At 34.1% G+C, this 23555-nt stretch overlaps 1 protein-coding gene across 1 annotated transcript; it reads left to right on the top strand.

Moving 5' to 3' along the window:
- Window positions 1–7529: 7529 nt before the first annotated feature.
- Window positions 7530–18026, top strand: LOC142619867 (tetraspanin-18). Its single transcript, XM_075793206.1, has 6 exons — window positions 7530–7994; window positions 8786–8885; window positions 9094–9174; window positions 9297–9401; window positions 12014–12214; window positions 17671–18026. The coding sequence occupies exons 1-6, from the start codon at window positions 7666–7668 to the stop codon at window positions 17722–17724; spliced, it is 870 nt and encodes a 289-aa protein (XP_075649321.1). The 5' UTR covers window positions 7530–7665; the 3' UTR covers window positions 17725–18026.
- The last annotated feature ends 5529 nt before the right edge of the window (window positions 18027–23555 follow it).

Genomic DNA, 23555 nt, shown 5'->3' with positions numbered 1-23555 from the left:
TCCAAAACAGGTCCCTAATAAGTACACCAGGGTGGTTTTTCCTCAAGTTATTATATAGATGCCTACAACAAATTCTGTGCTCATATTGTGGTCTATTGTCAACAAAGGTTTGCAATAGTCCCTACCAAAAATAAACATTTATAACATGTTAAAAGCTAACACTTCTACCATTAACAATTAGGAAGTGCATGTGAAAGGGAAGTACACACCTTCTGTTGATTAAATATGAACACCTATCTCTTTCCATCACCTATGTTAGCCAGCAATAAATTCAGAAACCAAGTCCATGAGTCCTGGGTTTCAATCTCAGTAACAGCATATGCAAATGGAAAGTGCTCCTCATTTGGATCTCTGCCAACTGAAAACATCAGTTGCCTACTTGTCTTGGTTTTCAAGTGGCATGCAACTAGTCCAATGATTAGTCCCTACCAAAAATAAACATTTATAGCATGTTAAAAGCTAACACTTCTACCATTAACAATTAGGAAGTGCATGTGAAAGGGAAGTACACACCTTCTGTTGATCAAATATGAACACTTATCTCTTGCCATCACCTATGTTAGCCAGCAATAAATTCAGAAACCAAGTCCATGAGTCCTGGGTTTCAATCTCAATAACAGCATATGCAAATGGAAAGTGCTCCTCATTTGGATCTCTGCCAATAGAAAACATCAGTTGCCTATTTGTCTTGGTCTTCAAGTGGCATACAACTAGTCCAATGATTAGCCTGCATCTAGCCAAGTAGCCCTTCTTACAACCTTCCAGACAATGTACAACCTTTCAAAATATGGTACCCCAACTGCTAAGCCCAACTGCTAAGCCCAGCTGCTCAACCCAGCTGCTCAGCTACCAAGTCATCATCATTGAAGGTATACACCTTTATCAATATTATGCTCCCTAGACTACACCTTCTCAACTCCTCATAATACTCCCAAAGTTGGTTGAATTGTGCTGTGTAAGCACCATCAACAAGCTCTTGAGCTTTATCCCTAGCCCTGCTTGCCTTGCCCGCACTTTTATTCACCACAAACTTCTCATGCACAACATCCTGAATATCTTTCGGTTTCATGTTTGACTGTCTCCTAACTCTCTTCACTAACTTCCTCCCAATGTATGATGTTGTGCACCTTGGATTTTTATAACTCTTGGTGCATGTGTGGTCCATGTTCAAAGTTGTTAACATGTAGCTCTTCTCCCTTGGCACCTTTGCAAGGTAGGCTACAAACTTGCACCTTGGCTAGCAACGGGCTCTCACCTTGAGCAAATTATTTTTAACAAACCTAATACCCCAACCTCCATGGATGGTATAGTTAGTTATTGCTTCCTTAAATTGCTTAGGTGAGATAAACATCATATCCTTTTCAAACCTAAGATGCTCAACCTTGGCCACTAGCATAAATATTGGAAACTTGCTCGTCCTAGTGGAGGTGTCTACCTCAGCAAATGGATTGTCATCATCACTTGAAGCATCTGCATGAGCACTGTCAGAAGAGGATTCATCAAGGCTAAGTAACTCCTCATTCTCATAGTCAAATTCATTACACCAGCACCCCTTGGGCCTAATTCAACCTCAATTTCATCACTTTATTGGTCTCAACTATCATCACTATCTTTACCTATATTCAATGGTTGCTATTCTGCCTCATCCTCTATGTCACTTCCCTCAATATCACTACTATCCTCTATTTGACCATCAACTGTATTGTTGGTCCTCAGCCAAAGGTTCTTTGCCAGCCCTCCTAGCAAAAACTTGTTTAGCGTTTACCTCCAATAGTTCACCCTGGTCAGCATTATCAAACTCAACTTCATCATGTCCTCCAAACTGTGAAAAATCAAGTCTATACTCATCCTCAACATCTCTGTGGTCATCATCAACATCTCCACCAAAGTTTAGGTAATCAAATTTGTAGTCATCATAAGCTCTATGGTCAGAATCATCTTTGTACTCTGCATGCTCATGATAATGCTCACTTGGACTATCATTATCAATGTCTCTATCACTGTCACTACTTACGCAACACACCATAAATTCATCATCAATTTCATTTTTTATAACCTTTAAGGCTTAAGCATCTGCAGGGTCTACTTCACCAGGTTCTCTAAACTCCAAGGGCTCAACATCCTCCACTTCCATCTCAATAGGCTTATCCACTGGATGTTCCACAAACATGTGAATCTCTCCATAACGCTTCACTAGGTTTGTCATGAACATAGCAGAATCATCATCTACAACCGGGTGGAAATTTGCATGCTCTAAGTTCACACCAGGCATCTGAAACCAAAGCCTATCAACTTCTCTGTACCCAAACTCCCTACATATAGCCTTAATCTCCACTTTTGACCATCTATTTGGGTCATAATTCTCTACTTGGTCTACTGTCCCTCCCACATACACCTGAGGGTCCCATGTGAAATGCTCCACCATGGTGAACATGCAGAGTAAAAAAGTGATCCATCTTTCATGTATGCAATTTACTAATGCACAGTTATTGACTTTTCAAAATAAAAATATGATTTTAAGCTAATGCACTAATAAACAAATGAAAACCAACCACATAAACAACATCAGAGGGAACACATGGACCCAAATATTTCTTGAAAAGGAACACACAATACAACCAAACACTATAATACAAATACCAACAAAATCATTTTTTAAGCTAATGAACTAATAATAAACAAATGAAAACCAACCACATAAACAACATCAGAGGGAACACATGGACCTAACCATTTTTCAAAAAGGAAGATAGAATACAGCCAAACAATATGGCAATATAATACAAAACCCAACAAAAAGATACCATTTTTTATCACAGTCAACATTATGGTCCCTGATAACAGTGTCTACTACACCAAGCTATAAAGAGAGAGACAGAGAGAGAACAAAATAGTGAGAGAGAAAGAGAACATACCAGATGCAGCCAATCTAGATTCACAATCACAACTTCGATTCGGTGTAAGAGCGCTCAAAATTTCAGATGACAACTTTCTTCAAGGTTAGGATATGCGTATGGTGCAAGAGTGAAAACATAATTTTCTGAATTTAGGGATTTAGGTGTGGTTGATTTGAGTTAGGGAGGATCACATAAGTAGGTTTGTTAGGGAGTTGGTCACGTGAAGCTTGCGTGGGTCTCTTAATGGCGGGAAGTTGAGGTGGCGAGCTTGGGCTGACACATTTGCAATGATAAAGTAATATTTTATTTCATCGTTTGCCATGTAGGAAAATTTTGTCACTGAGATGATGGTAGGGACCACAACGAAATTTGTTTTCCAGAATAGGGACTAAAAGCGGTAAAATTAAAAAATAAGGACCAGAGTAGAAATAGGCTAAAAATGTAGGGACAAAAATGGTATTTTCGCCAAAAAAAAAATCAAATAACTACAACAGAGCTAGCCTCTTTCCTGGTGATATTAACAAAATAGGGAGGGTAATTACAAAGATCAAGGGCCTTTTGGTAGCAGTGTTTAAGTATTGTTGTTCAGTTTTCAGTGCTGTGAAAATATGTGTTTGAATATTATAAAAATACGTGTCAAAATTGTTATTGTTGTTTAAACATCGAAAAATGTTGTTTAAACAACAGTGCGAAACAGCCCCAAAATAGCCAGTAACTTTAGATTTTAAACACCGTTTTGCTAAAGAGTGGACTACCCTATTAGCATCTCTGGGGACCAACAAAAAAGGAAGGGAAGACCTTACCCACAAAGGACAACACAACACAATTACACATGATAGCTTACATCTCACAACGAAAACCTCAGTGAAAATCATAGCAGAGAAAAAACAGAGCCAAGAGAGTATTCTTAGAAAGTGTTATCACTGCAGAAAGAAAGCAACTTAGCATAATAACAAGCTTATCATGCACCAATATGACAACTTTCTCTCTCCCACAAATTACTTCCTCCCTGATTCCCAAAGCTCATTTCAGTGAAGGCCAATCTTATGTCTCAAATCTCACAATTTTGTGCTCACAAGACAATAAAGTCATAAGAGATGATGCTGAGAGCTTTTTGGCCCAACCTATTATGTGGAACACATATACAACTTTCTACTTTAACATAATTTTTTTTGGGGTGGGGGGGGGGGGTGGGGGGAAGGATCTTATAAAACGCCACTATAGGTCTTATAAAACGCAGCTATAGGTTTGGGGTGATTAAACTTAAAAAAAATTGCATGGAACTTGAGTTCAAAGAGCTCGAGTTCCATATAAAACGATGTTATAGATCTTATAAAACGCAGCTATAGGTTTAGGGTGATCAAACTAAAAAAAAAAAAAAAAAATTGCATGGAACTCGAGTTCATAGAGCTCAAGTTCCATATAAAACGCCGCTATATGTCTTATAAAACGCAACTATAAGCATGGAACTCGAGCTCCTAAACTCGAGTTCCATGCAAATTTTTTTTTTTTTTTATTAAAGTTTGATCACCCCATACTCGAATTTCTACCAATTGAGTTTCGAAACAGGGGCATTGACCTAAATAGTTTCAAAACAGGGACATATTGCCAAATATTTTTCAAAATAGGGGTAAAAGGCTAGAATCCTTGGACAATTGGATCATTTAGCGCTCATCTAGTAGGAGTCAAAATATTTTTATTTTCAAAACAATGTGAAAACAATTTTTAGATAATTAGGTTGGAAGATAGTTTTTGAGAACACATCATGCAAAAATCATTGCACACATTGTGGATATTTGGCCCCACAATCCAACAATTGTGAAATTGAGCGTAGGTTTGGGTGTGAATTGTGATAGTAGGTGCTTCGTTAATTTTAGTGGTGGATTTTTTTTTTTATAACAAAATTGGGATTTTAGGGTTTCCTTCGGTCCAACACGAGAGACCTTCTCTTCTAGGATTGGAATTCTACACTACACAAGTATATTTTAGTCTTTTTTTTTTTTTTGATATGATCAATTTTTTTTTTTTTTTTGGTTGATACTTTAGAACTTTTCTTATATTCTACTGCGGTATCCTTGAAACTCAAGCCCAACATCAAAACATGTTTAACCGTAAAGTAAAACTCTCAAAAGGAAAACAGTTCTCTATGAATATTTTGGGAGGTCAGTCTTACGGTCATGGCCTCTTATTATGTGTCTCTTGTTAACTAATTAAAATTTTTTAGTCTTTTTTTTTTATATGATCAATTTTTTTTTTTTTTTGGTTGATACTTTAGAACTTTTCTTATCTTCTACTGCGGTATCCTTGAAACTCAAACCCAACATCAAAACATGTTTAACCGTAAAGTAAAACTCTCAAAAGGAAAACAGTTCTCTATGAATATTTTGGGAGGTCAGTCTTATGGTCATGGCCTCTTATTACGTGTCTCTTGTTAACTAATTAAAATTTTCTTTATATATATATACACTGGCTACTTTTGACTTGTATGGCATCCTAATTAGATTTCAACCAAATTAACATAATTTATTTTTTTATATACCAAATTGTCATGTGCTAAAAAATTTAGAATTTTTTTTGTTAATAAAATTTTAGATTCTTGTGTTAGCTTGATTCACCATCATGTGAGCTGTGATGGGCTATTCTAGGGCAAAATAATGGCAAAATTTAGCCCGATCACTACCAGAGAAGTTTTAGAAACCATAGTCCATAATCCATACCTCTCTACCTCTCTAGTTCTGTATCAATCAGAGCACATGAGAATATCCAATTTGAATATTCTTCAACCAATACCCTTTGATGGTCTTAATTATTAATTAAAGCCATTATAAAAATATTAATCACATGAAAATAAATCATCTAGACATCTAGCTCAGAAAAGGAAACAAGAAAACAAATCTTTAACAAATTGACTACAATCACAAATCTTTTTTGTGTCATTATTATTTTCGAGTTTTAAGTCAAAGGTTACAAATTCTTAACCTACCTGAAAATGCACCCTATAGTTTGTTTAGTCATCACCCATTTCTTTTCTTATCATTTTCCTCCCTATAAAACTACTAAACAACAAAAAATTGTTTTAAAAAAATCCCTCAACATCCATCGAAAATCGTTGCAAACTCTCTACATTATTAGTTGTCAAATTCAAATGCCATTATCAATCTGTAACTTCTTACATTTTAAAACCAAAATCTGACTGGTGCCCTTACAACACAAAGAGTAGTAGTTCTTTCTAAGAAGCTACTAATTTATACCATTTATGCTAGTCTCATCATACGCATTTTGTGCGTGCAGATGAGGCTTCTTTTTTTTTTTGTCTAGTGTCATAATTTCCTTTTTTTTAAATAAAAAATTGGATAAATTTGTTTTGAAAATATATATAATGTGTCCTATTTTGTAGGCAGTCTAAGTAGAGTTGAAAATATATTTTTACCGAATTATCCTCAAGTTTTTTCCCTGTTAAACATAAGGTTTAGGAGTTTTTCTAAACCACATAAAAGTTCAGTCCAAACAAAGGAAGCCCCATAAATAGTACTCCAGTATAGACTAGTGTAATAATTTCCCTTTTATTTATTTATTTTTTTGTGGATAAGTTTGTTTTGAAGACATGAATAGAGTGTTTTATTTTGTAGGCATTTTAAGTGGAGTTGGAGATATATTTTTACCGAGTTGTCCTCAAGTTTTTTCCCCGTTAAACATAAAATTTATGGGTATTCTGAACCACATAAAAGTCCAAAACAAATAAAGGAATCTCCTTAAATAGTAGTATAAATTTTTTTTTTTTGGATAAGTTTGTTTTGAAGACATGGATAGAGTATCCTATTTTGTAGGCATTTTAAGTGGAGTTAAAGATAAATTTTTATTGAGTTGTTCTCAAGTTTTTTCATCGTTAAACATAAAGTTTAGGAGTATTTCTGAATCACATAAAAGTACAGTCCAAATAAAGAAAACCCCCTTAAATAGTAGTATAGAAGAGGATTCCCCTCTTTGGACTTGACTTTTATGTAATTTAAAAATATTCTTAAATCTTAGGTTTAGCAGGAAAAAAAACTTGAGAACAACCCGATAAAAATATATCTTCAACTCCTTTTAAAATGTATACGAAATAGGACACTTTCCTAACTCATCTATGTCTTCAAAACAATCTTATCCATTTTTTTTTTTAAGAAAATTAGGACACTAGACCAAAAAAAAAAAAAACCCTTATAAATGTTAGATATACTCAATATAGATCTAAGAAGTAAGAATAGTATTTATGTTTCAAAAAATTGTGTAAAAAATATGTCACTAAAATTAAAATGTTTAAAAAAAAACTCACTATTTTCTTTTGAAGAAAACATGTTGTATAAAAATATTTTCCAAATATTAATCTAGAAAGTAAACCTTTCCTTAAAAAAAAAAAAAAATCAAGTTTTAGGTTTTTTTTTTTAAATTTTATTTTTAAAAAACATGTGGAAATATGATATTTGTTTTTTCTTTTCCTTTTTTATTAAAAAAAAAACTCTAAAATTGTTTCCAAAATCTAGTAGAAGGAAAAGTGGAAAACAACCAAATAATAGATGTCCTCGTAGAAAAAATAATTAAAAAAAAAAAAGTAATAACAAGATGCTCTAAAAAAATAAAGGAAAAAAATGAAAAAGAAACAAAACCAAACCAAAAACACAGAAAAAGCAAAAACAACAAAACCAGAAAATACAATTCTCATTAGGGTTAGGGTTTCAAAGCCCAATCATAAATTATTTTCCCCATCTGAATCCCCAAATTTTCACAAATGCGACGCAATTGCTGCCACATTTCCTTAGCATTCGTGCTGAAATTGTTGAATTTCCTTCAAGCTTTCGTCGGGGTTTCGATCATAGTCTACTCAGTCTGGATGCTCAACCAGTGGAATCATCACATTCCCATATCACCACCATCACCATCGCCACCAGCACCTTTAGCTCCATCTCCATCTTCATCTTCTTTATCCCTTTTCTTCGATTCTAGTTCTGACCAAGCCAGGGGTTTCAAACTCGAGGTTGAGGCCGATATGGTTTCCGGATTCGATGGCGGGTTCGGGTTTGAGACCGATTTCACTTCCTTTCAGCTTCCCGCTCCATGGTAATTCATTCTTGAATTTGATTTTGTATTTGGGTATTTGAAGTTTGACCCATAATTGTATTTTTGGAAACTATTTTCATTTTGTATTGGGTATTTAAATTTTTTATCAGAAATAGAATATTGGGTATTAAATGAAGTTGGTATGGGTGTCTTAAATTCAATGCTGTAACTATCAGTACGTCTAGCTTCTTATGGTAATTTCATTGTTCTAGAAATTAGGGAAACGAATTGATTAGCTTGAAATTTTTAGCATTTCCTTTTAGAGTGATGCTGAAATGTTAACAGTGTTAATGAACCATTTTAGGAAAGTTTTTATGGAAAAAAGAAAAAAGCAATTAGTGTTTTGACATATTTTTCTATTTTATTAATAATTGTCCTGAGTGCACCCAATCATTATTTAGAACATTAGTTTGTAAGCTTATTGTAGTAGCTAGCTTTAACTTTTTCCTTTTATTTTTAGAAGTATATATTATTTTGTGAATGCTTGCTATTGTAGATATTTTGGGGTTTTCTTTATTTTGTCGGAATTAAAGTTGTATGTGTTTTACTTGTGAGAGTGTTTATTGAAGTATGGGTGGTGTTGTGTTGTACTAGCATTTTGGTGGTTTTTGTGATTCACAATCACAAGTCTAGAAATTTGGTGGGACTTCTATAATATATGATGGTTGTAATAAATGTAGTGATTTTATGCTGGGATTTCACTGCCAGTTACTGTTCACTGTGATAGTGATTCAACTAGGCAGTTTATTCTTCCTTGGAATTAAAATTTGGTGCTTCTTTTTTTGTGGCAGGTTCATCTACTCTTTCATGGGAGTGGGCATTCTCTTGTGTTTCCTAACTCTCATAGGTTGCATTGCAGCTGAAGTAATACATGGCTGCTGCCTTTGTTTTGTATCCTTCAACTCTATGTATTTTCTTTGTCCAGCTTATTTTGGTTAAAAAATTAATCTCCTTATGTTCCAAGTTGTGAACTAAACTCGTTTTGATCATTGAACTTGATGCAAGTGTAGTAATGTGTGCCTTTGAGCACTTACTTTTGTATTTTTTGCTAGTAAGCCTGTTTCTTGTGTCTTTCCCCTTAACCTTTTGAAAATTTTAGTATACGGTCCTCATCACTGTGCTCATACTACTAGAAGCGGCTTTGGTGGCATTTATTGCGATTGATCGTCAATGGGAAAAGGTGATTTATTTCTTATAAAAAAAATTTAAAAAGCATTAGCTATGTGTAGGTGCATAGTGCATTGGCTTCATCTGGCATGCTTAATGGTAAATAATAATAAAACATGTTTACTACCTTTACAGGATCTTCCATTTGATCCGACTGGTGAACTTGAGAGCCTTCGATCTTTCATTGATGAAAATATTGATATCTGTAAATGGGTTGGTATTGCTGTGGTTATAATTCAGGTATGTTCTCCACTCTAAGGATGGCATTTGTCAATCTGTCTTTAATTTCTTGGAAACAGATTGAGAAATCAATCTTTCACATGCTCATATATCATGTAGTTCATTAATCAAGGATTTAGGAATCAATTTTTGCCAATTGTAGCTCAGAAGTATTTCAGCGTTTTCTCTCTCATAATTTATAGCTGTACTCTAAGATATAATAGATCCACTAACTTTAGTAAATGCATGAGCCTAATTGATAAGAATCATATTTAGTAATTAATTGATGGTATATTGATGAAGCAAATTTCTAGAATGATGGAATATTTTCCTCATCATGTTTGTATTGTGTGACACTTACTGTTGACTTATAGTTATGATTTTTATTGCATGGTTATAGAGACTAAGACCTACTGTCAATTGAAGGAGTTCCATGGAAAGCATATTGTGTGATGTACTCTTAGCATCATGGCAGCAATACTCTCAAATTTGTAGAGTATTGCATGGTGCCATAGTCAACTAATATAAGCACATGAAGATTATCATGGCCGTTCTTGGTCTATTGGTTAGGTGCTAATGGTGTGGAGGTGGGTTGACATAGTTCTTATGTTTAAAGCTTATCTTTGAAATTTGAACTCCTAATTTCTGAAGACAATGAAAATAAACTTCAGACTATCAAAAAAGAGAAGGCTTATCAATCAGAAAGTTATTGCTATATTCTAAAAGATAATTTTTCTTTTGTCTGACTAAAAATTTTTGTTATTAGATAGAAGCATGAGTAAGAATGTAAATGGATGATGCTATTGGAGTAAATGTGTACAAAAAACTTCTCTGAACATTCGAAGAACATTTTATGCTGTTTTGGGATGCAGTAATTGACTTTTCCTGTTGTTTGCTCTATTTATAAGTTAATACAGCAGCTACTGACTCAAGAAAGAGAAAAAAATGGATATATTAAAAACAAAACAAATCGTATGAACTCTGTCTTCTACTTTGGTGAATATTTCTTAATGGTGCCATCTTACAAAAAAACCATTATGGACAAAGTATCATCTCATTTCCTGTACCCAACTGCAAAGCATGGTGTACTGGATTCCGGTTGGCATTTAATGTAAATATCTTGAGGGAACAGCAGTTCTTCCTTTGAATGATGACTCCTGAACATCCATCTGTGTTAGCGTTGAAAGATCCTTAGGTTCTAGAATTTGATTGCTTTGGAACGCGTCTTTAAGTTTGTTCTACCTGTGCAGACTCTCCCAGCCAGTTATGGAAAAGGTGAATACAATGTTCCAAATTCCAACACTGGTTGGGGCAGATGCATCCAATGCCTCTTTAACCAGGGACTTACGATATCAGTTTAATATTCAATTTGAAGCCGATAATGTCATGGGTTTCTAAGTGCTTTGTAAAGTAGGTGTCCTGGTGTTGGTGGATGTTACTGATGCCCCGCTTTTAATGATGATTCTGGAACTGTCTGGAAGCTGAAACCTCAAGATGTAGCCCACCCAATCTTGTCCAATATAGGCTCCAAATAATTAGACAAGGCTTGCAAGCCCTCTAAACTTGTTTTTTCTTGATATTAATCTTAATTGAATTTGAAAGTGTTCACATTTTCATTGCAATAAGTTTATATCCCTTTCAAACCCCAGGATGTTTTATGGAAGGTGACAGCCTCTTGATGAACTGCTAGATTTCCTTGCTGGATGAAACAATGGAATCTGACCATAATAAATGGAAAGTGGAATGAAAAGCTACTCATCAATGTTTGTTGAACTTGTGGAGCTCTTCTCACAACACAGAAACTCAGACATTATCTAAACCTCCTTTAAGTTCAATTTGAGGATAAAGTTTATGAAGCATGGAAGAAGGAATTTGTGTAAATGAGTGTCTAGGATTAAGGGACCAAATTTTAGTTGAAGTATTACTGTTTTAAGATCAACTAGTGACATTCAATAGAGATGAGACATTAACAGCTCATACACTAAGGAGTTTAAAGGAATGAAAAAGTTGTCAATTTCTAAATAAATTGATGAAAACGAGAATCCAAATCTTATATGCATGGTGTGTAAAAAGAATTGGTAGTGAAAATGTATCTTTATTTTGACTACATTATTAAGGGAAAGCAAATTCTTGAAAGCAAATATAGATGGCCGTGACAGAACTTCACACCACATGAAAGCATTTTCTTGCAAATTCTTTTCATGTTTATGAAAGTATCTATTAAGGACAAGGTTTTCCTACAAACCAGTATAGAGAAATCTCCTCCAATCCACTACGTGGCAATGTATTTGACTATCCACGCATATTATTTAAACAAGTTACATTACTAAATTAGAAAGTCATGTGACTAAAAATGCATGAGGATGGTCTTTTGAACTGCCATGTGGCCTGGAGGAAGTTTCCTCCAAACCGGTTTGGAGGAAAACTATTTCCATTTAATAAAATTCTATAGTTTCTGTTCTCCAATAAAGATAATTTATCAGAGATTTCTACAAAATTGTTGCTTACCAGGTTTCTTTGTATGAGAATAACCACAACCAATGGGGTTGTATAGTGAGCCATTGCTAGTCTATTATATCATCAGTTTATTGGATCTTATTTTTTCCTTATATTTTTCTTGGTAATAATTTCAGGCATTATCTCTACTATTATCAATAGTGTTACGAGCCATGGTTTCTACTCGGAGAACTGACTTTGACTCTGAAGATGGCTATGATGGTAGGGCAACTTGGGAGCCCCTGTTAAATTCACAATCAAGCCAACCATCTGGGTCAACCAAGGGTGATGGCAGAGGGACTCAATCGGACATCTGGAGCACACGAATAAGGGAGAAGGTATCTTATTTATGATAGTAGCCTTAAGTTAATCATATATAAGCTTATGACTTTTCTTCGTGATATTAGCTGATCTGAATGTAGGTTTATTTATTTTTATTTTCAATATTTCCCTTTTTGTGACAAATAAAGTTATGTTCTCAACATTGAAATGGAGTATACCAGATGAATTTGCTACTTTGAATAATTAAGATTTCAGACTGTGGACATGGATCCGAGAATTATAAATTACAGTAACAGGATCTATTCAAGTCGCAATAGGTTGTAACTTATGTGTCAGGCATCCTGCAGTCTACCCCAATATGTGCAATTTAAAACATTAGCAAACAGTCTAAATGGAATAGCATGAACTTTATCCCAAATATAACATCTAAAATTTGAGGTAGCAATAATCAATTGTCCAATTTTTATGCAGTTTGCATATGTACATGTCTTACTACCAGCTATACTGTCTCAATACATAGATCAATTGACATCCTATGTACCTACATTTTCTTTATTTCTATTGTATGTTTCTTCTTGGCATGAATTTCAAAATAAACCTATTAATTCTGCTTGATTTTGTTGGACCTGATTGATAGTGATAGATGCTGATTAATGCTATTAAAGGGGATTTTTTTTATTTGAGTTTTATTTCCATATCTTATGCAATCTCATTATGAGTTTATTTTCTTTCCATGTTAGATGTAAGTTGGAGAGCCTATTAAAAGCTTCTCAGATGATTATTGTAGATAGCTGATCATAGATTAATGAAATTTTTGTTGGTAGTTTTCTTTGAGTGCTTGGTTGTGATTCCAAGAAAGCCCATGTGATGATTCCTGGATTCCTATTTTTTATCCCATGCTTAGTGTTGATTCCAGCAACCCTAGGCGGTGATTCTTAAATTCTATTTTTTATATTTTCACTGTTAGCAGTGATTGCTAGGTTCTATGAGTAATTTTGATTTTGCCTCCTAAAGTTTCAAATTTTTGAATATGTGCACCTAGTGTGCATTTGGGATGAGTTGAATTCTTCAGCTTATCTCCACTTTCAGCTTATTTTTGCTACTATTCATGGGTCTCATTGCATTTTTTGATATTGTTCATAGGTCCCACTACACTTTTGATACTATTCATGAGTCTCACTGTATTATTTAACTTATTTTTTAACCTTTTTTATACACTTTTAACAAAAAAATTTCAGTTTCAACTAAATAAGTTGTTCCAAACAAACACTTAATATTGCTTAGGTTTGGAAAAAAAGCCCTTCTGTGCAGATTTTCGTTAATGAGTGGCTGTTAAGCACCAACTCATCTCAAAATGCTCAAAACTACATCATTTTGCCATGTCAGGAATATATATATATATATATATATATATATATATATATATATATATATATATATATTTATTTATTTATTTATTTATTTATTTATTTATTTATTTATTTATTTATTAATATATATAGACTTTAACACTAAATTTTGAAAAAAAAAAATTTATAAAAAAATCTATTTTCCAATTTTTTCCTTCAGATATTCCCTGCCAGTGACTCTTTCACATTTTTCTAGAAAATTAGTATTTTCATTGGAAACAAACACATACGCACAAAATAAAAGGTCTACCTCCCTGAATCTCATTTTCTAAAATTCAAAAATTAAAATATGATCTTAAAATCAATTATTTCTTTCTTTTTTCTTGTTTGATTAATTTTTTTACCTTTCTTCTTTCTTTCTTTTTCTCCTCTCATTCTCTAAGAAAATCAAAATTTTCTGCCAAAAAAATAAACTGCTACTTTGCATATCTTTGTTTGATTCTTAAGCATAACCAAGGCAAATCCAAAAATTTTCATTAATTATGTTTCATATCCAAAGTGGTCACCAATTAATTTCTTAGACTCAAATTCAAATTATAAAATAAAAAATAAAATAAAAAGAAGAAGAAAAGAACATAAACGCTTTCTTTAGCTTTTTCTCAGCAGCCAAACAGAATAATACCTAATCAGAAGTCTAGTTGGTTGCATGGCTGAATGGGTAGATTAAAAAATTTTCATTAATTTTGTTACAAACCCAAACTAGGCAACTTAGATTCAAATTCAACAAAAAGAAAAAGGGGAGAGAAGGGGAAGGAAGGTGGGCTGAAAAGAAGAGCTGTCCTTTGCTTTTCCTCATCAACAAAGCAAAATAGCATCCAAACAAAAATCAAGTGGGCCAATCTACATGACTGAGTGGTCAGATACATGGATTGGGTGGCAGCTAAACTGTGCCATTCTACAATGGTGGAAGTGGAGGATTGGAGGTGACGCGGGGTTAATATCATTATCATGGATGTGAGCAACATGGCCTTTGGAGAAGCGTGGCCTTGGTGGTCGATGGCGTAGGCCTACTCCACACACCTTGAATCCCTCCTCTCACTCCACCCCTTTGCTTTAATCATCTCTGATCTCTCTTCATTTATCACACCTGGCTCTGCTCTAAGTTGATTTTCTTCATCAATTCCCTCATCCATTTTTCTGCCTCCCCTCTCCAATGAAACCCTCAAATTTTATTTTATTTCTTGTAAATGTTTGTTTGTTTATTTGGGGAAGAACACGGCATTAAGCTGGAGAAACCAGCTGGACTCGCCGGTGAAGCAAAGAATGAGGAGAATAAGAAGTAAAAGAGAAAATGGAGAAAAAATAAAACCAAAAGAAAGATAAGTCCATAAGGGGAAAAACTAAACATTTTTATGTTATTTAATTGACTTGGCATCATTTAATTGACATGACATGATTTGATTGGCCCAACCAACATACATGAGAGGCTTAGTCTGCATTTAACTGACACATTAGTACCAGGTATAGATGTAAGGGCTCCAATTAAACTGCTACATAACAATAGGGGTACCAATCTAAATTTTGAAACCCTAGGGGGAAAAATCAATAGCACCCCGAACTTTAAGGGTGTAAATTGCGAAGTAGTATTTTTTTTTTTTAAAATTCTTTCTTTGTTTCCTTGATCAGCAAGTCTTGGATTCAGAGTTCTTTGTCCTGCTTCAAATTGTGGTATGAAAGCGAACATTGATCCATCTATCACCCCTCTCTGACACCAACAGTCAAGAAAGACACCATCACTGACAACAATAATATTTAGCCAATTCAGACCTACACCCACAAACACCCCAATTCATCCCAACCTACCCAAATCCCACCACCCATGGTGGTTACCCTTCACCCCCAAGCTGTGACCGTACCCTAGCCACCAAAGAATCACTGACAACACAGAACCACCACAATCAAACAAAACCACCCCATGATCGCAACTCAACTGATCAATTTTCATTCATAAGTGGTGCTAACATGGACCTGACCACCCAGTCTGCCATTCAAAAAAATCCCAAATTGCCCACATCATTGAGAGAAAACCATAGCCCGTCATCCCGCTAGAACAGAAACAGAACCCTAGCCACTGTCATCAAGCCAAACAATCCCAATCACCACCAATGCATTACTCACATACAGTGATAACAAACCTTGATGCTATAACCCAGTCCTAGGTTCTAGATTGCAACAAGTTGAAGCCAACCTAAACGTGATCACCATTTTTATTCAATCCATGTTGCTATCGAACCTTTCTAGCTAGGAACATGTTGACCAATTCACCAACTTGAAGCTTTGTCATTGACCCATGGCTTTGCCATTGACTTCAACCACAAAGCCACATGCCAAATATTCCCAAGCACCGTCAAGACAAGCCGACATCTATGAAGCCTATTGTGGAAGGTGACTTGTTGCTGCCACCAAGCCCTTCAATCCAGTTTCTAAGGACAAACACCATCACTCGGTTTTCTAAAGTTTACAACCCAACCCATTAAAAAAAGGAAAAAAGAAGCCTAGCCCAGTTCACCCATTACTCAATTTTATTTCATTTTTATTTCCATATCTTATACAATCTCATTATGAGTTTTTTTTTTTTCCCTATTGTATATAAATTTGGAGAGCCAATTAAAAGGCCTCTAGACTCACTATTGTAAGCATTTTATCACATATTAAATGAAATTTGGGTTGTAAGTTTTCTTCCAGTGTTTTGTGGCTATTCCAAACAAGCCCAAGTGGTGTTCCTTGGGTTCCTATATTTATCATATGCTTGGTGTTCATTCCAAACTACTCTAGGTGGTGATTCCTTTTTCTTTTTTTTTTTCATTGCTTGGTGGTGATTCCTAGGTTATAGCCTTTTTCATTTCCTCATACACCAAATCTTCTTTCAATAGCTCATTGTCCTACATCACTTGTTGTCAGTCCAGTTGTGGTAGTGATGAATGATTTCCCTTATAGTTTTGTTGGGAACAATTTTTTTATTATAACCATTTCACTTTTGAGACACATAAAAATAAAATAAATTGTCATTGTTCTACACCTCAGGTTTGATTTTTTTCTCTGGTTGACAATTATATAATAAACGAGGAAACAGGATGAGCTTTTGGATATCCATTTCAAAATTATCAGTACAGATTTTATGCAAGCACATTTAATTTGTGAGAAATATCTTGAGATTTTGATGTAGGATCTTTCACACTATACTTAGATTTCTTGATGACTGTTTGGGGCTGAAAAAGGGGATGGAACAGACAACAAGATAAATAAAACACTAGGCAATCACACCTAGGTATTCCTAAGCAATCACACTTAGGTAGGAGAAGGTAATCACACCCTCAAGGCTTAAAATAAGCTGTTGGAATTTTATTAGAATCAAACTCACTCATGAATAATATTGACTACAATAAACAAAAAAGGAGTTAATAACTCCTAAACCAAATAGGAAAAGGACTCAAAACATAAAATAAGACTCATGGGCCTTTGTTACAGCCAGGGACAGCCCATTCCAGATTTTTGGAAACTACCAAATTGCCCTTTCTCTAGTAAACTTAATTAAAACCGATCCAACAGCAAATAAGCAATGAAATAAGACTCAATGCTACTTTTAGAATGACTATGCAAGGTCCCAAGAGAGCTCTCCATCATTTGAAACATCCCAAATTAATGCATGAGCACTAGAACTTGCTTTTCATTTGCCTCTTTTAGGTTAAACTAAAGTGGGCTGCCTCTTGCGTTCCCCATTGGATTGGTTTTTCATAGAGATGCATTAACCCTCTGGGTAGCCGTTAAGAATTAGGGAACTACATATTTGAAAACCTTTAGGTCTAGAGATTCATAACTTGGTAATAATTTCTCAAAAAGTTGATTGTTCTAACCCTGTCTCTACAGCTAAGCAAGGACATGCTTGTCAACTATTCATTTACTTTTTGAAGGTTTTTTTTTTTTTTTTCAGCATTTTGTTTACATTTATCTAGTCTGTATGTTTTTTATACATGTGAACCAAAAAATTTTGAACCTCACTGCCATTTTGTTAAATATTCCAATTTTGTTATTATTTGTTTGTGGAGCTTCTCTTGTGATTGCCAGTAATAGGTAATCATGCCATTTTGTAATATTTGATGCAGTATGGATTGAGCACAAATCAGAATGCATCAGTGAGTACAAACTCAAGGCAGTGAAGACTAGAGAACGTTGCCGGGGCATTTAAAGAAAGCAGTATGCTCTGCTCTGCTCTTTGTTGATACCAGAGTATATATCATTGCTTTGTAGATTTCACATTCTTTGCCTTTCTTAAAGAGTTTGTGGTGTATATAGTCATTTGAAGATGTGTGCTGAATTGCTAATGTTGCCTGGGGGGAATCCTGATTGGGTGTATAATTTCTGTGAAACAATAAAGCTTGAGTGGTTCTAACTTCTAATGTGTGATGTATCAACCCTGTTTCATTTTTTTACTGAAATAAGAAAGATGATTGTTGGAAAATTCTCAAATGTCAGTGACCTGGTGAGTATCCCATGATAATCATATTGGTTTAACAAATGCTACCCTTTTAAATAATAATAATAATGATGATGATGATAATCTTAAAAGGGGGATTATTATTTAAAAAGAAAATGAGCTAACCAAAGTACAAAGGCATCCCTTGGAAAGAGGATTTTTTTTTTTTTTTGTATCACTGAGTGAGGTGTTATACTACCTCCCAAAAGAAGGGGAGGAAGGTTGTAGTAGTCCATCCCATTAAAGAGTCTACTTTCCTATTACATTAGCTGCATTTGTTCGCATTGCGATGGGCCCAACTAAAAATACTTGAGGAAAAGCCTTTAGTCATATGTAAAATGTCCTCTAGTATGGTTAAGAGTTAAGACATGCCAATTGGGGATATAATGAGAGGTACAGTAGCACTTGCAGCACCCTCTAGAATGATATTCTCAATATCTTTACTGACGGCCAAGTACAGTACCCATCTCAATGCTCATGACTGCAATTTTGCGATTTTTCGAAGATTTCTCTTTAGTAGTGGCTATTACAAGGTTATCTCTCCAGTCAGGGAGGAGTTTGGATGTAGAGCAGCATCATAATTGATCTTCATGGTGCCTAGAGTGGAGTAGGAGGTAGCCAAGTTTGTTCCATAACAAAGAGTGAAGAGGCTGGCATTGCTTACTTAGGCCCCAATATTTGAGTTGAAGATGTCTTGGTTTCAAGCTTTCCAGATGTAATCAAGAGTTATTGCAGAGAAGAGCACGGAAATTTCCTTGCTCCCCAGGTCTTTGAAGATATCAAATGGTGGGTCTATTAAGAGTGAGACAACAGTAGTAGTTGATTTGATTTGATTTGGTGATTGCTTTATTAGATCTTTCCTTGAGCATGGCTTTGCCAGGCTTAGGTGTTTAACACTAGACTTGGTTTAAGTCCAGTGCATCTAGTGCACTGGATTGATTTGATTTGTTGATTGCTTTATTAGATCTTTCCTTGAGTATGGCCTTGCAAGGCTTAGGTGCTTAACTCTGGACTTGGTTTAGGTCCAATGCATCTAATGCACTGGATCCGGTCAGATGGTGACACGTATCTAAAAGTAGACATATGTTATTATCTTAACAAGTCCAGTGTAATGGACACTGGACCTAAGCCTGACTCACTATATAGGGGTTAAAGTGGTTCTTGGACCTAAGTTAATTGACTCTTAAACTTAAACTGAGTGGCGAATCCTTGGGGATTGCAACTTCTTGATATTTCTCCAAGTTCGCGTGTAGGATGGGGTCATAGTGAATTGATTTTACTCACTTTGCCTTGATGTCCACTTTTCAAATGTTAGATTAAACCACCCAAGTTTAGACTAAAATATAACGCTGGGGAAACATCCAAATTAACTGTTTTTTCAAATGTGTTGATCGTGTGCAGTTCCATGAGTATAACTGTGGCTTGACAAAAATACCCATCCATTTGCTATTAAGTATTCTTCTCAAAAGTACAAATATATATATATATATATATATATCCCTTTAATGAAATGAAAAGCAAATATCATTTTAATTCCAATTTAATAAAAGACAAATAAAAAGTGAATAATATAATAGTAAAATTCTATATTTCTTTACTTTTAGTTTCTTCTTTTAATAAAATTTCAAATACATTTTCATAACACATTTCATTCTATATATTCAATTTTCAAAAAATAAAGTATTTCATTTCTTCCATAACGTAAATTGTGATCTTTTTTTCTTCTTTTTACCACTTTCTTGAGAAATGTTTAAAAGGAAATGGAATCTCTTCTAGGTGAAAAAGTGTCAAATTTCACTTTGGAAAAAGTGAAAAACAAGAAAATTTCCTTTTGCTTTCGTTCTAAAAAACAGGTGTTAAAAAACAAAACAAAAAGTGAAAAAAACAGAAACCTCAAGACAGTAAACACTAATTTTCAACTATTTCAAGATTCGCTTGCTCGCCCCTCCAACTAAAAGAAAAGGTTAAAAGGAAGAAAAAGGAAAAAAGAAAATGTATATGATTACCAAAGATTCAAAGCATGCATTATTGGTTTCATAAATGTGTGCTAGTTTGAAAATAGACAATTTAATAGGTTAGTATTTGCATCAATGAATATCTCTCTCTCTCTCTCTCTCTCTCTCTCTCTCTTAATCACACCCACCACACACTCATGGAGACCCCCACACAAAATGTGTCCCTGTCATGTTTTAAACTGTCTGACCACCCTGATCAATTTGCCTATTCATCCCTTGAATAGACAACTTTTCTACTCATATGTGGCATGATAACTTTTTTTTCGTTCATAATGATAATTTTTTATCATCAAACTAAGACACAGTCGATTTTTAGTGTAGGCAAGATTGAACTACAAATTTCTTATTTAACCAAAAGAAACTTTACCAATTGAGCTAACTAGAACCCACAAGCATGATAGATCTTGAACAGCCATCTTACTTTTTTGAAGACTATTTTTTTTCACCACCTACAATCATATCAAAATTGTGATAAAATTGTGGGGGGAAAAAAAATTGTAGTTATAAACTTTATGAAGCAGAAGATTTAAGTCACGGGATATCTTGGGTGTGCCTTAAGTTTTAACTAACTAGTAGACACAAGACATTGGGTTTTAAAATTGTGGCTCGTAGTGTACTGTTTGTCAATTATGAATATTCTTCTCTAACTACTAAAAATTTGAGAAGTGCACCACGTTTTCTTTTATAAATGTTTTTGTCTTCAGTGGGTAAAAGTTTTTTCCTTTTAAAGTATCTGTTGTAATTTGTAAAAAGTTAAAAAGACGTGCTCCAATTAAATAACCAAATCTTTGGATTTACAAAGGATCCTGAATGATAAAGTTTTCAAATAAATTTTGACTCATAAACTAACGAACTAAAATTTAAAATTGAAATGAGATGGATTTGGAAAAGAATCGTCACAGACCTGATATTCAAAGTCGGTCATCATGTTCATGATGTTGAAAATTTTCTTTTATTGCATTGAATTGTTTCAACGTCAAAATCATCACACCCAATGGTAATCACTATTCACTAGCTATTTAGAACACCTTTTGCAACATGTGACATACACTAAGCTATGTTGAGACTAAAGGGTCCCAATAATTTTTAATAAATTATATATCTTATTTTTTCAAATTTTTATTTTTTTAAGAGTTTGGACACACAAAAAATCTATATGATTTGGGCCCTTAAAAAAAGTGATTGTTTAAGGAAATTAAAAAAAGAAGTTTAAAAAAATTTCATACCCCATAAAAAAAATAATAAGAGCTCCACTTAAATTTACTACTTTGTAAAAAATATGCGTGATAGTTCTAAAACAATTATTTTTGAAGCATCTAGCTAAAGAATTTCATTGTCAATTCTAAAAAAGAAAAATACCTATTTAATATAGGTAGTGAAATATTTTCTAAAGAGTTTTAGGTTTGTCAACCAAGTTACAACAATGCATTTTCGGTCTAGATGTTCAATATGCTTAGTTTTCATAATTTTCTTGTGTAAATTTTTTTCTTCAATTAATTATTACTTTTTCTTATTTTCTAGTATGTAATTTAAATCTTTGGGATAGGAAAGAGTGAAATGTAAAATGTTACATGACATGTCAATTGAAAGGAAAATTGAGGTTTTTGAGAGAATGATTGGAACAATAGTTTGAGAGGAAGAGACTAACTCAGGGCTAACCATCGTAGGCCAACCAACCATAGACTAAGAGCGCTTTATTTGTTTAGATGGAAAACCTCTTGTGAAGATTGTTTTTCACGTTTTCATGTGTTTGATAGTATCATAAAAAATAAGTCAAAAAAAAAATTATATATGATCAACGAAATATCCTATTAAAAATATAACTTGTCTTTAAAATAAATAAAAAATTGTCCTTTTATTTTGCACCATGCTAATTAAGAGAAGAGGTCACTACCAAACATATAATTTTTCAAAAAATACCTTTCGGAAAACAATGGCATTTTTAATATCAAATTACTTGCACTACAAGTGAGTTTACTATAAATAAAATCAAGATTACTGTTTTTGAGACTATTGTGAATGTTCAGAACTCATCAAGCACCTAACTATGTCTCGGAATGATCATTACTACTTTACTAGCACTGCAAATAGTTATAGGAATAATTAAAACGAGCTCAGAGCCTCAGACCTTGAAATATCTAGCGGCCCTACATGCTACTCGTAATATCTCTAGTCATGATTCTCATTTCCACTCCAATCGTGTCATTGAACAACTGAATTTCTTCAGTTGGTTAGTAGGTCAACCACTACAAGAATTCATGTTGTGCTATGAGAAGCATTTAATAATTTTAATCTGGTAGTTATGTTTTGATTTTGGACCACAAATTGCTTTTATTATGGATACCCCCCCCCCCCCCCCCCCAATTGTCATGGGGACAAAATTGATAGGCAGCTATCTGTTTGCTACTTCCATAAGATCAGAAGACAGAAGAGAGAACACTTTTTTTCTGACTGTGGGGCTGCTAAGATCATCAGTCATGAGTACCATCCCAGTTAGGTTACATGAAAAATGGACCATACATGCAATAAGGGATCTATCTTATTAGGAAATAACCTGGATATAATGATATATAAAAAATTGATAGGAGTAATGAATGCTATTGTCGTCTTACTGTGTGTCTGATTCCAGAACTACCAATATCATGAATTAATGCAATTTCAATTATCGTTCATTAAAGTTAAAAACTAGGAAGTACGAAAACTTCATTTAGGGTACCGTACCTGTGTTATACTGGCTGTTTTATATTATAATTTTCAAAAATTGTGCGTATCATCGTGTCATGCCCATATCCGTGCTTCAGCTAAAAATGTAACCATACTGTCAAGATTATGATTCAAATGAATTAAAGACAGTATTGTAAGGAGGAAGACCGAGATTATAACTGGTTCTACGTGAACAACTATTTTCTTCGAGCCATTCTTTGCTCTAGTTGAAGCATTAGACTAATACCAAACATAGTATTTCAATCTCCAACCATAGCACAGAATATCAGCAGACTTTTTTTTTACCTGATCAGCAATTTTCAGAGACTAGGAGAACAAAGTTAAAAATTAAAATTTAAAAAAAAAAAAAAAAAACGTGTTATGTTCCTCCAAGAATTCTTGCTCTAGTTTTGGCATTAGACTCAAACCAATAGTAGTACTAAAACTCAGAAGAGCGTTGGGATGATATCAATTTTGGCTGCCAAGGACAGAAGCACTAACTTTTTAAAAAAAAAAAAAAAAAAAGATTGCAACCTTCATAGTCGTAGAGCAGCCAAAATTAAATGTGTTCACAAGAAAGCCAAGATCAAAACCAATACGGTCAGAAGATCAGAATCAAAATCACAATTTTTCTTTAATTGTTAATGACAGCTCCAAACCGTCAAGTACTCAATGACAGAAATGACACACTCCAGTCTACTCTACTCTTCCCCATAACCAAAATTTATGTGCAAATCAACGGCTCAATAGTCAACCAAAATCAGTCAGGTTTGAATTACTTGGCAATTACCCAATC

The sequence above is a fragment of the Castanea sativa genome, chromosome 12 (genome assembly GCF_040712315.1).
Source record: "Castanea sativa cultivar Marrone di Chiusa Pesio chromosome 12, ASM4071231v1".
NCBI lineage: Eukaryota > Viridiplantae > Streptophyta > Magnoliopsida > Fagales > Fagaceae > Castanea > Castanea sativa.
This window is presented reverse-complemented; position numbering and strand designations above follow the sequence as displayed.

What these genes read in the sequence shown, in the direction of transcription:
- LOC142619867 (XM_075793206.1), top strand. Translation starts at nt 7,666, where the DNA reads ATGCGACGCAATTGCTGCCACATTTCCTTAGCATTCGTGCTGAAATTG. An exon ending in TTTCAGCTTCCCGCTCCATG is followed by an intron (nt 7,995 to 8,785) that starts GTAATTCATTCT and finishes TTTTTGTGGCAG; the next exon opens with GTTCATCTACTCTTTCATGG. An exon ending in ATGGCTGCTGCCTTTGTTTT is followed by an intron (nt 8,886 to 9,093) that starts GTATCCTTCAAC and finishes TGAAAATTTTAG; the next exon opens with TATACGGTCCTCATCACTGT.